This window comes from Exophiala bonariae (assembly GCF_035927105.1).
Source record: "Exophiala bonariae strain CCFEE 5792 chromosome Unknown scaffold_23, whole genome shotgun sequence".
NCBI lineage: Eukaryota > Fungi > Ascomycota > Eurotiomycetes > Chaetothyriales > Herpotrichiellaceae > Exophiala > Exophiala bonariae.
The window spans coordinates 303,015-317,585 of NW_027042498.1; the positions used below are offsets into that span (position 1 = coordinate 303,015).

Here is a 14,571-nt window from a genome sequence, read left to right on the forward strand (position 1 = left end):
AGCGCACATGTACCCTCTCGGCCAGGTTTGGGTTCGACAAATTCGTTTACTGGTGCGACTGCTGAGGTTCTTACTACATATCAGATAGATGGACACATAGAGGTGTTCCTACAGGAGTGTAGCCCCCCTTTAGCCTAGGTACCTACAGATGATCTACCGGACTTTGCCTGCTTCTAGATGAATCTTGGAAGTATTTTATGTTAGTTAATCATCAATAACAGACGATTGATCATGCATGATCGGTGGGCAGAGCGACAGCACTGCACCGGCGAGGCTCTTTGACTAATACCACTTAGAATTCCCACAGCCATCGACCCACCCCGCCATCGTCATTGACTTTCCCAAAGACATCTTTGATCGCCTTGCTTGCCTGAGCAATACACTCCCTCTCGTCTTTTTTCCATGCTTCCGCCCGCCCCAGTCGTCTCCCGTCGACGATCCGATCTGCACCCGTCAGGATCGCGCTAGCGAAGCAGATGCAATTGATGCCTTTTTCGTCCACACCTGTATGTGTCTCCTCGGATAGTGTGCTCACGACGCGCACGCAGCTTTGGAAAATTGCGAGGAGATTTAGGCGTGCCAGAGGTAGAAGAGTAGACTGGCCTTCAGGCTCGGAAGTGGACTCGAACTCGGGCTCGGTTTCGGTCTGTGTGAATGATCGCTCGATCGCTTGAGCTAGGTCGAGTAGTTGTCCTTGACGAGTTGATAGTTCTACCACCGAGGAAGAACGTCGTGTTTGACTCTTGGTATCCTGGATTTGTCTAGGATTCAATAACTTGGCCACAAGTTGCCAGTCGTCATCATCAACGTGATAGTCCTGTTGTTTGATCTTGAACACCAGACCCGCGGCCTTCAGTTGATGAATATCATCCTTTGGTCCAAGACCGGCTGCACGTCGAGCCGCATGTGCAGGTACAGCCATGCACCAACTGTCCCTACTATTCCTACTTCTGTGACCCTTCTTGAACTTTACTCGTGCTCCGACATATCTACCCCAGCATGCACGAAAGCTGCTTTTCGGGCAATTGCCTCCAGGGAAAAAGACGTCCCGGAATTGGTCAGAAATACTTTCCAGGATGGGAATTGGCTCCAACCCCGCAAGGGTTTTCAGAACGTTGTAAGAATGTAGAACCGCACCAACGTAATGGCGATAGCTGAATAGTCGCATCCCGTAGTAGTGACAGAGGTCAAGGATTTCCAGAATGTGATTGCCCGCCACCCACGGCGATTGGAAGTATAGATCCCAACGTTTGTGCTTCGCGAAGTTTTGTACATCATCGCACAGATTCTGCAAATGGTACGCGAGAGTTTGTGTGCAACGACATGGGAAGCAGTCCTTGTCATCTAGGATTGTGAGGACTTGAGAGTGTGCTTGTTGGGCGAGTCGGAGAGCATTGATTCGGCAGCTTGAGACCAAGTTTGGCTGCGGAATCGCATGCATGTAGGTCTTATACCCTTGACTGAGTAAATGCAGTCCAAGGACGGGCGACCATGTTTGATTGTTGTCGTTACTGTGGGTTATGAGATATCCGACATCAGCATACACTGGAGTGCCGTTCCGAACAATACTGGTCGGAGCGACCCTCTCCGTGACTAGATGGATGATATTATCGACAATGGCAGTCACAAAGTGGGAGGGACTCTTGCCCTCTTCAACTTCTGGAGCTTGAAGATAGTCGGTTGGCTTCTGAACACACGATGGACAAGATCGAACTCGAGAAATTTGATGACCATCTTTGTAATGATCTAGAACCCGCTCCGTTTCCTGCAACTGGTTTAGTAACGAATGTTTCGGGGTCTGGCCATTCTGACGATCGAATGAACAACATATTCTATGCAATCCCTTCACTGTCAATTTTTCATCATATTCTAACAACTCTACCCCAACTCGACGAACTTGAGCGAACGCCACGTTGTTTATGAACGCAGCAGTCACCGGCGAGATTTGACCTTCACCGGCAAGTTTCCAGCATTCTTCAGCTGAATTGGATATCTCTTGGGCTCGCTACAATCACGTCACCAATTGAGTTCGAGTGTTTGGATTGTACTTACCTGTACGGCGGCAGTGATCTCAAGCGCTGCACCCAATTGATCTTCCGCAAAACTGATTTCCAAGATATTGTCACACGGTGGTGGTGCACTGATAGAACATTCGGCACATTCTGATGGCAGGAGCCTCTCTTCCGTGTCGCAATCTTCGACATCCTCAACAACTAGATTATTGTAGTGATTTACAAGTCCGTTTGTGGAGAGGGCCGATTTTCGAGACACTTTGTTCGATTTGATCTGATGATTCGATTTGCCACAGCAAACACAGAGATCGGCGTAGATCTGAGCAAGACTTTTGAAACTATCAGCAATGATCATTCCATATGACGGAGAACTGAATGACCTGCTTGTGAAGTGTTCATGATTGATCGTATCTACATCCTCGTCACCATCGTCAACGTGACCACGAAAATGCTTGCTGAGCCTCTTCCTTGCCGCGATCGTTTCTCGAAAATGGAAGTGAATTATGTCGGGTAGAGATTTAGTGCTATTTGCGACTGTTTGGGCCAATGTAGCCAATTCCTTGATTGGCAAACTCTTGACACGTCTGTTCGGAGTAGAGCTATACCGAACGAACCAGGCGACGAGAGCTCTCGTTCCCTTCTTGTACCGAACGTATGCATCGAGCACGTCTGGAGGTAAACCACTGAATGTCACTTTATGTGATGGATTGAGCAGCATGATTCACAAGATAGGAGTGATAGGGCTGGATAGTAGAAGATACTGTTGGCCTTCACGAGATAAAGTAGGAAAAGAAACAACTTAGCTTTAAGCCTTCAGACATTGAGGATACAACGACGGATCAAAAGCTCAGTCTGTACGAGCAGCAGGAGCGGAGGACTTGTTTTATGGCACAAGGGAAGTCGTGAAGAGTTTGCGTCATTGCAATTGAGGACTGCGAAGCCGCGATCCACATTGAGAGACCAAAGTTCATGGCGATGATGTTGGTAAGCGCAATTTCCTCATCAGAATCACGATCAGCCCGTTACTTGGTACACATCATTGGTCCGAGATATGTCTGAAAGAACCTCGATCGTCTAGTTGGCTAAAGAAGGGCGCGATGGGAGTGAGGACCTTAATGTGAAGTGAAAGCTCCGGTCGTGATTTCCCAAACCGCCAAGGTTGTGTTTTGCGCCGGCAGCGGCACGTGAGTGCACGTGGCAAGGAGCATCGGGTTACATTTATCAACTGAAGAACTAGATATGGGTCACCGTTTTAGGTATTATCAGCGAGGACCAGACTCTACGTGTGTATAGCGAGCGATTTGGGGAAGAAATTTGGTCGAAATCACTCCATGTAAACGTGTTGGCCCCCTTCCTTCCTTCCTCCGTCCCCTGCAATCAGTAGATTATGTGTCGTCCATGTTTCAGCTTCCGTACTCATGCCAGATATCTTGTGGATATAAAGGAACTTATTTTCGAACATCATTCCACCATCTTTCTGAGCGTCAGTCTGCTCGGAGGAAGTCTTGTCAAGGACAGCTACTTGGTATGTTCGGAAGAGTTTTTTCTGACCGACTGGTGAAGTTTAAGTCTCAGTGTCTCATATGGCGACACATAATATGCTTGGTTAGCCATTGAAAAGGGGATGATGCCCCCACCAACCCATAACACCGAACTATCGTAATCAACGTTCGATCTTTCTGTCAGAGGGCTTGCTTTGTGACCATTGTCATATCAACCACGGAGCAGTCTGAAATCTTTTGATGCATGCGTTTCATATTCAAGATGTACCCGGTGTACATGTTTTCCGAGATTATATCAGCTTGCTAAACAACCACGATTGTTTAAGCGCAGTCATCTCGAAAGTTAGCCGTAAAAGGACAAAGCGGGACCAGTGGCGCGACTCCTTCTCCAACCATCCATACTAGTAACCACTGTGTAGCGAGTGAGAAGTGCATGTATGTTTTCAGACTCCGGTAAATAAGCCGATAGCGTGATCTGCCTAAAGAACTTAGCTGCTTGATAGTGGTTGCCATGGATGATTATTGGTTGAAGCTGATGGCGAGCAACATGAGCAATGGTTACCAGAATTCATTCAACCAAAGCCCATCATCGTCTGCTGAGCATTGGATGGTTTAGTAGGTTGTCGATATTCAAGTCGTCCATAGCTCTTTTCCGTCTAGCCTTTCTTAAGGCAAGATATTGGGCATCTAAAGAATTGATAGGTGATACTGGGGTAGGGGCCGTGGGAACACTAATGGACGGAACTGCTTGGACTTGTCGTGTTCGCAACGGTTGTTGTTGATAATCTCCAGGGTTATAGAACACATGACCAGTATGCGGATTTATCACGGCAGCATAGTGATGTTGGTTAGACCATGATCGATGTCGGGCATTCGAAGGGGGCGGTGGTGGCGGTAGAGATGGTGGTGGTGGATGATAGGAGTAGGGAGGAGGTGGATCGAGATGATCTGGTGGTAACGCAGCAGCGATTTCGACGCTCAAGAATTTATCTTCGTCCATTGAACTTGCATTCGCATTTGGCCGGATTTGGGGACCAGACCAAGGATTCCGAACGTCCAGCGCCGACCTGCGACGATACGTTCTGGGGTTTGGTTGTATCAGAAATGGTGTGGTAGTATTTCCTAGTGGTTGAACCTTGAAACCAGGTGAAGCTGTACGTGGTCTTGGAGGTGGTCCGGGAAGTGTTTGTGGTATCGCCGCATAAGAGGCATAATATCCTGCAACAGGTCGTGGGTTCTTTCTTTGAACTGGTCGATACTCGACGGGGACGTTGTCCCAAGGTATCGACGACTCATGGTTATTGGTGGTTGATACTGGGAGCACAATGCTCGATCTTGAATGTCTCAGTTTAGTGCGAACGGAGTTGAACAGGGTGTTATTGCATTCATCCATTTCAGGCGGCAACAACACTGTTCAATTGCAGTATGAGTTGAAAGGCAAAACAATATTCTTGATATAGGTAACCGTTCTCAGGGCTCAGAAGTGATCCCTGACAGGCTCCGAGAGGCATATATAAAAGATAGATATGTGCAAACTCCGTAGTCCGTGGACAGCTCGGCGTGGGATCTTGAGCCAATTCCAGTCTCGCGAGATAGGATTCAAATAGGAAATCCCGCAACACTTGGCCTGGGGCAATACAGGGTACCTTCGTAGTTCCAGATATAATGCTAGGCGAGCAGGCTCGGCGGTATGCAAGACCTACTAGCTTTTCTTTAAATGGTGGGCAATTGTACACTTGTGGTATATGAAGGGGACAGGTGGAGAGTACGGCTTCCATGATTTTGGGGGCCCGATATCAAGCACAGCAATATTAGTGATACAGACAGTCCCGTAAGAATTAACGTACTCGGTATCGTCGCTCGAAGTCATGCATACCTATTGGGTTTAGAATGATAGTCAGCGTGACAAGCGAAACAATCGAACTCAACAGGATAGGACGAGGATGCATGGTCATGGGACGATGGATTATGGGTGGACATAGGGGGCCAAATTGACTGCAGACGACCCAAGTAGTTAGCAGGAAGGCGTAGAAGACTTCGCCGGCGCCATTTTTGTGTGTTTGATGATTAGGCTAGCCAAGTGGTTAAATTTATTCGCTGGCTGTGCACAGTGAGTAATTCTGTTTTGATCCACAGGCGAAGAGATGAGAATCCAAGTCAAGCTTCACTTCTTGTATAAATGAAAAGCCGATTTGAAAATAATATCGATTCAGTTTGTCAAAGGTGAAGATCAAAGCTTGATGAAGTTTCTCGTGAAACGGGATTCCTCCCACCGATGGGGATTAAAGGGCGGGGGCCAGGAAAAATAGCGATGCCCAAACTAGTTAGTATGGCTTACCAGCGAATGCTCACATTTGATCGGCGGCTCTGAGTGTATTTTATTACTCGTATGCTGTAAGCTGATCTGCCTAAATACTAAGTTGGCTCCAACTGGGTATCAGCTAGCATCGGTGGTGAGGATGATTGTAGACCCCAAATGTCCATCCTCCATGGCACATAGGAGGTCCGTGTCAGGTCAAGACTTTAACTCGTGTTCGGAACGGAGGGTCTGGACTTGGTTTTAGTCTAGATTCGTTGTACTCTGGAATACTAAATAGCGCGAACATGGTTATAGTGAAGGAAGCAAGACACTTGAAAGGCTCAAACTGCAGAAGCTGATGTATCGTATCGTTCAAACGCTCAAGGGACGACGGATAAGATAGCCGAGTTTAAATCCACAACTCCTCAATCAATCATTATATTGAAGTATATTAGGTGGCCCGGATTCACTCCGAGCAAGTCATTCTAACTTGGATTGGGGACACATAGCATCCTGCAGCGAATAATGATGAAGACAACAGTGGCGTTTGTTGAGGTTGCACCCTTAACGGAGCTGCCTGACCGAGTTCGTATACCATACAAGCTTTATGCCATCGAAAGCCACTAGAAAGAGTGCGGATGAAATTGAGCTCGATGGGTCATGCAATATTCTTCAGTCCTTCGTGAAACTGTGATGTCCGACCAGCCATGTAATCCTCTTATAGTAGAATAATTCTGTGCTCTGGAGTGGTTGCACCATGCGAATATCGGTCTGGCTTCGCGTGATCGTACCTAAAGTGGAGAACATAGCACACTTTGCTGTTTTATACTCTTCCACCGTGCTAGCCCGATGGCTCCACGTTAGAAGAACACTCAACGGACCTAGTAGGAAGAGTGTTGCTCATTAGGGCGGTTTCCTTGAATTTAATTTTCAGCCGCAACCCCAAAAGAAGTCTGCCTTCGAGTGTCTGTCGAAGATGGCAGGTGAATTCTTGTAAGTGAGAAGAGACCATGACAAACGAGGTCATCAAGCCATTCACATTGATCAGTTGGGACGGGAATTGGAAAGAATTCGGACCCTCAGACTCATTCAATCGTTGTTCGTTAATTGGGGCGAGCTTAGTTCGCGATTGCTGAGGAGGTTGCCATTGGCACGTCCTGGGTATCTTGAACCTCATGGGTGCGTAGTCTCTAGTTCGAGGTAAAGACTGAGTTTTCAATCTGCGGAATGAAAGAGCTCACGAGCTTCTCCGGAGTGGATCCATATGAATCCTACCTAATATAAACAACATTGTAACGCTGCCTCGTTTCCCTCCATGGGGATATTGTGGTCAAGTCGTCCAACTCGGATTCGGCAATTGACATCACGATTCAGGAGAACCAAAGCTCCGAAAGGTGGAAGCCGAAATAAGCCATCATCATGCTGAAGTCTTTGCATCTGTATCCGTAGTTCAACCAACGCTGTTGCACTAGGAACTACGGGCATCAACGTCCCGAAGAGGGGAAGAGTAGCTAATTGCTCCGAGCCAGAAAGCGGCCAGATATGGTAGTCAGCTTGAAAGTCGGAAAAGATTTTAGAATCAAATCAACCTGAAGACGAAATGTGCCCTCTAATAAGCGGAGTTTGGATGGCTAGAGCCTTAACAGGAAGTCAGAGACTCAGGGTCACGGGGGCAGAATAACACGCGTCTTGCCGAGTTCAACCGCGTCAGTTCAAGTTGCCGCCACAAACTCAAACTTGGCAACAAACCCCGATTGTGACAACATTGCAATTTCCCACCATAAGCGAACGAGGTCCCACCCCAGGCTCTCAGCTCTCACATTCCCCTGTCCACGTGCAAATAGATATTCGCCCCAAAGAAAATACGTCTATACTGATAGTCGCACTTCGAATTCATGCAAAGTTTTACACGACATCCTGTTGCTTTTCGTTCAAACAGTTTGACCTGTTCAGACGCAAGCCGCAAATCACAATACGTGGTCACACCATTGAGAATCGAACGGGAAAAATCTCGGTATGGAACACATCAATCCGGTAAGAACAGGTATTACGCAATGCTAGCTACAGTGGTCTAGCCAGCATCTCCTTGATGCGTCCAAAAATATGCATAGAATGTCCTCCCCAATCGACCTTCACCCCCTCTTTGATGTCCCTAAGGACTAATTACAAAGCCGAATTCACCTCTATTTCATCCCCAGACATGCTTGCTGTGGTGGTTTTGTGCTGCGACGGCCATGGTACTCGTGACAGGTAATCAAACGCGCGAAAAGATTAAGGCGTTTATGCGATGACCATGACAGCGGCGGCAGCAAGACCAGCAAGAGCGAAAGAGCCAGCGTTGACGTTGGCGGCACCAGTGTAGGTGGCAACGGCAGGCTTGACGGGGGTGCTACACGTTCAAGTCAGCATTCAAAAACTCTCGGGAAATATATGAAATCGCTTCTCCTTACCTGCTATAGGTCCAGACACCGGTGGTGGCGGGGGCCACTGGCACGCTGGAGGTCCAGGTGGTGACTGGGGCAACGGGGACGGTGCTCAAGGTGGTGGACTCCCAGTCGGCCCAGACGCCGGTAGAGCTGGCTGGGGAAACGGGCTTGGTGGTGGTCGTGGTGGTGGTGCTGGACTCCCAATCCTTCCAGTCAGGGTCGTAGACGCTGGTGGTGGTCTTGACAGCAGGCTTGGTGGTGGTGGTCGTGGTGGCATGCTCCCACTCGTTCCAGACGGCGCTGGTGGTGGTGGTCTTCACGACGGGCTTGGTGGTAGTGGTGGTGGTGGTGGAGCTGGTCCAGTCATCCCATGTACCGGTGGCAGTTGGCTTGTAAGGACAGTTAGAGACAGTCGGTTCGCAGGAGGTGATAGTTACATCAACAGTGTCGGTAACGCTGATGGTCTTTGCGGATGCAACAGCAAGAATGCTGGCAGCGATGGCGAAAGAGGCACGCATTTTGATTGATTTTGGTTTGGAGGTTTTGGAATTACCGAAAAAAATCGAAGGTGGCGGAGGTACTAGGGTATTATGGTAAGCGAATGTGGTGAGCTGAACTCGAAAGAATGGACGACCGAAGTCAAAGAATGTTTTCTAGGATACTGAAAGTTCTGGCTTGGAGTATGAAGAGAAGATCAGAGAGAGGCATTGGGCATCTTGCGATACTTAAGTCCTCTGGCTGCCATGGCAAATTGGACCGGGCAGAAGTTGGTGATGGGCCGACCAGAAGCCAGACTATTTCCCTGCTCTCCACCAGAGTCCACCCACCCCCGTTGGCTTTGGCGCTTGAGAGAGCTCACAAACAGGCCTTGGTGGAGGAGCATGTGGTCACCAACTAAACTGGATTGAGAGACTCTGGAGATTCTAGTACACGAGTGGCACTGAAAAAGCTGTTGTGACTGGCCATGTCATCTGGTACCTGCGCAAGACTGCCGCAGCCTTAATTTCACGCTTGATCACTTTGCCTGGTGCCGACTGGCTCCTCTTCCCCTAATTACCCCTGTCGGTGGCGCCGTCTAAAGGCTGCTTCTCCAGAGCGCAATCTCCCCAAGCACCATGCAATTGAGAGGATTTTGTGCCTCGAAATAGGAGACCGATCTCAATCTATTAGCTGGAGCCGTAGGTAGGGCTCCATCCAGTCTGCTGAATCTTTTTCCTTTGCCGAATAGTGGCAACAAATGGTGCAATTTTGGTGTAGTCGGTACAATTGGAGATGCTACTCTCCGTTTCAAACAAGCTCAGGGGAAAGGTGTCGCCTCCCCAATTGGTTCAAGCCCAGCTTGGCTCTTAACAAATAAACATTGCCAGTCAAGGAGCCGAGCAACCAACTCATCGATTGATCATCATGGCTCCACGGTCCAACTGTAGAAACTTGGTGGTGGACTTGCCTATGATTGCCTCGATCGTTCTGGTGCTTTGACGATCTCGCTGGTTTCACCTTGTTTAATGAGGCACCCTCCCCCGTAGAGAGTAAATACTATGGATCTAGGTGGTAATAGGGAGTAGGGAGTAGGGACTCAGGGAGGTCCTCCGTACCGTAGTACTCCGTACCCAACTTCGTGCTCCTACTCCATTCTGTGGTCTGCACCGGACTCGTACTCGGTACGGGTATGGTTGTCTCCTAGAGTCCCAAAGGCGTTCACCGTTGATTTCCTTCTCCCGTTTATGACTAACAATTATTCGAACGGACTAATCAAGGAGAGAACGGCTGCGGGCTTGAGGCCTACCACAACCCCCAATCGGACTAATACGAAGAACCTGCTCCTAAGGAATTAGAAGTCGTGTAGTGGCGTCCACCTTGATGCACAAGTCACATCTTACTTTCGTTAAAACTGTAGAATACCTTTGTCAACATAATAAGTACCGCTTCGTTTTTTCGACGGACCAGGATAATATATAAACAATACAAGATATGGAGCAATCAAACTTCCTGCGACATGACGTGGGACAATCTTTCCCTCAGTGTTCTGTCCCACGATCATTCTGATACCGAGACGCTTATAGAGCATACTCGTACCTCTAGAAGCAGTTCTCGAAACACTGCAGTGATACTACTCAAACGCCATACGGGGAAAACGTCTGGTAGCCAAAACAAGATCAATCACAATCCCCGACGCTACTCATGACTTTTTCCCATTCATGGACTCGGTGCGGATATTGATGAGCGAGGAGTTGGTCACCAATTTTGAGCTTGCCCATGTGGTTCTCGAGCAGTAAAGATATATTTTTACACACACTAGTCTCATCAATCGATACGCTTGACTTTCTCACTCCGTAACCGTGATCATGGTGGCGCTTTTGGCGTTGCGACAAAATGAAGCTTGAATATGGTGAAAGAAGCTTGGGCCTGAACTCCTTTTATGGAGATCAGGTCACTTAGTTAGAGTCGTACACGTTCCAGGTTACAGGACATGCCTATTAACCATGGACTTAGTACTCCTAGTCTCATGCGTCTGAGAACACTGGCAGAGTACCTTGCGGATAACGCTTTGCAACAGTGGCAACGTGTTCAGCGTGTCACTCTCGGGTTCAGGTCAATCCCGAATAATTTGAACAAATTCGATATTGCCTGGCATGGCGAATAAAACAGCGAGCACATTTTTCACACGACAGTGGACTACAGTCTCGATACAATACCGAGTAATGGTCACTAGATTTCTTTTGATGCGAAATTATTATTGGATGTGAAGCGGAAACGAACCAAACGAAGACACATGATAGATCTACGCTAATGAGAGTGCAAGCTTTCCACCTTTGCAGGTGAGGTATCCGTACGAGATGCTACTCCCTATGGAGGAATTCCCCTTCTGACTCCTCGTAAAACTCCAGAGGCGACACACTAAGCGCCCATTGCGCTCTCCTTTCTTCTCAACCTCCTGTTCAACAGTATCTCCCGAGCATTCCACCATGGTTCATATTTTCAACCTCAAGTTCGATTGGACAAAGTATTGAGTGAAATGTCGCATCAACATAGACTTCCAGCAACGTCTTCATGATGGAAAACAGGTCCGCAACTGAATGATGTCAGGTATCCGGAACCAAACTTCCGAAGCTCAAGCTTGGGTCAACGATACATACAGCCCACGAAGTGCTTGTCGCGTATTCAACGATATCCCGGGCTCTCAGCCAGTATAACAATGATTTGGGAAGTCTTTTCCTTCGGCCAATGCGATCATGCTTGTTCCTGCAGGTATCGGTAATCCCAGCCAGTCAACTACTCACAAGGCTCGCCTACTCCTGTGTCGTGAATCGTGACCTCATCTATCGTCGAGGCGAATTGACAGTTGTGAAAGATATTCCCGGATGTGATGCCTTGGGAAGTAACACATCCATGCTACTCTCAGGTTTGCACACGAGGAAACGCAAGGTTGGTTCAGGCTGGGGGGAATGTTGGCATGGTCATGCTGAAATTCCGATCCTGCATCAGGAACTGGTATCCGCCTTTGCCTAACGTCACCACTCTTAAAGGCCTTTCACCACATCCTTGCCATCCACTGAGTCAAACAGCCTCATGATCAACATTACAGAACATTCGTCTTTTCGCGCCCCACTGTTTAGCACATCTTTTGAACACTAAGTCCAATGCATCATTCGAGGCGTCATAACTGAGCTCTTCTTGCAATCTTTGAAGTACCGAGAATATCTAGCGAGCAAGCCGAGGTCGAATATTGCTTGGTTTCTGCCGGAGCAGTGGATAGACAGGAACTGATGGCAAGGAAAGCAATATCCGTGATCCACCGACTTGCCACAATGCAACAGGCTGAGTCTATGATATACTCAAAAATTGTCAGTTAGCACGAAAGAATGACGAAGACCTCGCCATTTCGGCTTTGTCGGACTACTGTGAGGTCATACACACTCCATCAACGCTTGCCAAAGATCTATAGCTATATTGCTTCAAGTCCTCTTCTACGGATATCCCTCTCCAGACATTCATTCATCTCAGAATAAGTCAAATTGTTGCAATGAAGTCCTATACTGGTATTCTGCTGAGCCTCGGTGCTCTGGCAGCTGCAGCGCCCCAGGTCACTCTGACACCTGCCAGTGGACCAATTCCACCCGTTCGGAGTGCTGACCCAACAGGGGAGACATCGCATGGTCCATTCGAGGGCACACCTACGACAACAGGTGCTCTTTCTGCACCTCCGCAGGCACAGTCTATCGCTCCCCTTCCACCACTACCCGTGACCTACAGCAACGAGAACGGCGAGCTACAAGCAGGATTTCAACCCGTCCCCTATCAACCAGCGGGTGGTGCTGGTACAAATGGCACCGAGCCATATTATCATCCGTTGTCGGACTTCGACTACGAATCACTCACTCTTGCACTTTATCAAGAATGGATTGAATTGGATCTCTTCAACAACGGTCTAGCTACCTTCTCGGATGCAGATTTTGAGGCCGCTGGGCTGACGGCAGAGGATCGTTATCTGATCTCATTTATGGCAAACCAAGAAATTGGCCATTCGACATTGCTCAGCAACATTCTCGGTGCGGCAGCACCACCTCAATGCACATACAACTATCCCTTCACAACGGTTCGAGAGTTCATCGATTTCAACCAGAAGCTCACTAGATTTGGTGAGAGCGGAGTTTACGGTTTCCTTGGTCATTTGGATTCGCGCGAATCCGCTACACTTCTGCTTCAGTCGATTACCACTGAGGCTAGACAGCAACTGATCTTCCGTCAATTCAACGGCCTTTTCCCTATGCCTGTTTGGTTTGAAGTCGGAATACCCCAATCTTGGGCTTGTAAGTGAAGTCTACTGCCTTCTGGTTAACGTTAACTAATATATCACAGGGACTCTATTGGCACCATACATTTCCAGCTGCCCGGCAAACACGACACGTCTTGCGTGGCAAAATTTCCCATCTTTAAGCGTGGATAATCAGCCAAATCCTGCCAAAACCGATCCAAACCTCGGACCACCTGAGAGCGTTACTGGTTCAAACCCTTTGAACAGTTCCAACATTGCGGATGATAACCTTTGCGTCAATAACACGGACTTGTTGAACGACTGTGGTCCTGCGATTAGCCAAAATAAATCCATCCCTCTCTCATATCCTGGTCGTCCCATTCAATTTTCTTGGGGCAATGTGAATGAGACCGTCGGGCCCAACAATAGCTACGTGACTGCGCGATCGCCTCTAGCAGACGAGCCACGTTACGCCATGTTCGTCTCTCAGCTTAACGCCACCTATGTTCCCCTGGTCAACGTCAGTGGTACTTCCGGCGCCGCAATCCAACCTAACATGTCGACTTTTGAGGGAGATCCAGCTGTTAATGGAACAATGTTCATCGTTTTGACCAGTCAAAATCCTTATCTGACGCCGTTCAACTTGTCCATGATCAACCCTTTCGTCTATGCAGGTCCAGTACTGTACCAAGCGGGATAAGCAAAGGCAGTTGACAGAATATGATCTGGCGATACATCCACAAGAATATGTCGGTGATTGTCAGTGTTTAGGGTCAAACTTTGATTGGTTTGGACTAACATTGTTGCGATTCTGGTCAAGCATATATCACTTTTGTAATAATCAATAATATAATCGATTTGACTATGAGATTCACAATTCATTACTTTCTTCACGCTTAAATCGAGGCATCATGACAAATCCACGAGTTTCATAAAAGCCATCGCGATCCTCAAATGTACCACACTTTATGGATCTTTAACTACCCAATGTTTATCACGAGTTTGACGTCTGTCAGCCAGTCAACCCATCATGTCAGCCACAACTGATAGACGTTGAAGACGTGTAGTCACCTAACAACTCAAAAAAGTGGCACAGGAAAGATTGCATCACCCCAATCACCTCTCCACATGGACTTCGCCAAAAGTTGTACCGATAGCATGGGCCTTGATGGTTGTTGACTTTGCTATTGCTCCGGGCAGGAAGAATGTCCTGCCACTTGCGGAAAGCCAAGGCTTGAGATTACGCTGTGATACATAGCACAACACAACTCCTGTACGACATCCCCGCCATTGAGAGCTTATCTCTCCTCGATAATCCTTATTCTGGGATGCGAAATCAATGAGATAGACAGGAGTCTCCTCAGGAAAACATGCGTGGCCGAATACCAAGCACTATGACTGTGTCAGTCCACGAAAATACGAAGTATGTTCCGGTTGGCACTCATGGGCTAAGAAAAGTCTTGGGGCAACGTCATCGTCAAACTCTCTGTTGAGCACAAGCTTGCTTGTTCGTTTTTAATCTTTCCTGCACGTTTGAAATCATACATTTTATATCCTAATAATCTCATCGATTTGA

The 14,571-nt window shown here is 48.0% G+C and overlaps 4 protein-coding genes across 4 annotated transcripts; 1 reads left to right on the forward strand and 3 right to left on the reverse strand.

The window, feature by feature from the left end:
* Positions 1–292: 292 nt before the first annotated feature.
* On the reverse strand, positions 293–2,730 carry LTR84_006156 (uncharacterized protein; the record flags this gene model as incomplete). Its single annotated transcript, XM_064849717.1, has 2 exons — positions 293–2,005; positions 2,053–2,730. 2 exons carry the CDS (start codon positions 2,728–2,730, stop codon positions 293–295), a joined length of 2,391 nt encoding a protein of 796 aa, XP_064703472.1.
* Positions 2,731–4,100: 1,370 nt separating this feature from the next.
* On the reverse strand, positions 4,101–4,907 carry LTR84_006157 (uncharacterized protein; the record flags this gene model as incomplete). Its single annotated transcript, XM_064849718.1, has 1 exon — positions 4,101–4,907. One exon carries the CDS (start codon positions 4,905–4,907, stop codon positions 4,101–4,103), a length of 807 nt encoding a protein of 268 aa, XP_064703473.1.
* Positions 4,908–8,093: 3,186 nt separating this feature from the next.
* Positions 8,094–8,757, reverse strand: LTR84_006158 (uncharacterized protein; the record flags this gene model as incomplete). The annotated part of the gene is made up of 2 exons (XM_064849719.1): positions 8,094–8,202; positions 8,264–8,757. The coding sequence occupies 2 exons, from the start codon at positions 8,755–8,757 to the stop codon at positions 8,094–8,096; spliced, it is 603 nt and encodes a 200-aa protein (XP_064703474.1).
* A 3,506-nt stretch (positions 8,758–12,263) lies between these two features.
* LTR84_006159 (uncharacterized protein) lies at positions 12,264–13,695 on the forward strand (the record flags this gene model as incomplete). Its single annotated transcript, XM_064849720.1, has 2 exons — positions 12,264–13,050; positions 13,100–13,695. 2 exons carry the CDS (start codon positions 12,264–12,266, stop codon positions 13,693–13,695), a joined length of 1,383 nt encoding a protein of 460 aa, XP_064703475.1.
* Between the last annotated feature and the right edge of the window lie 876 nt (positions 13,696–14,571).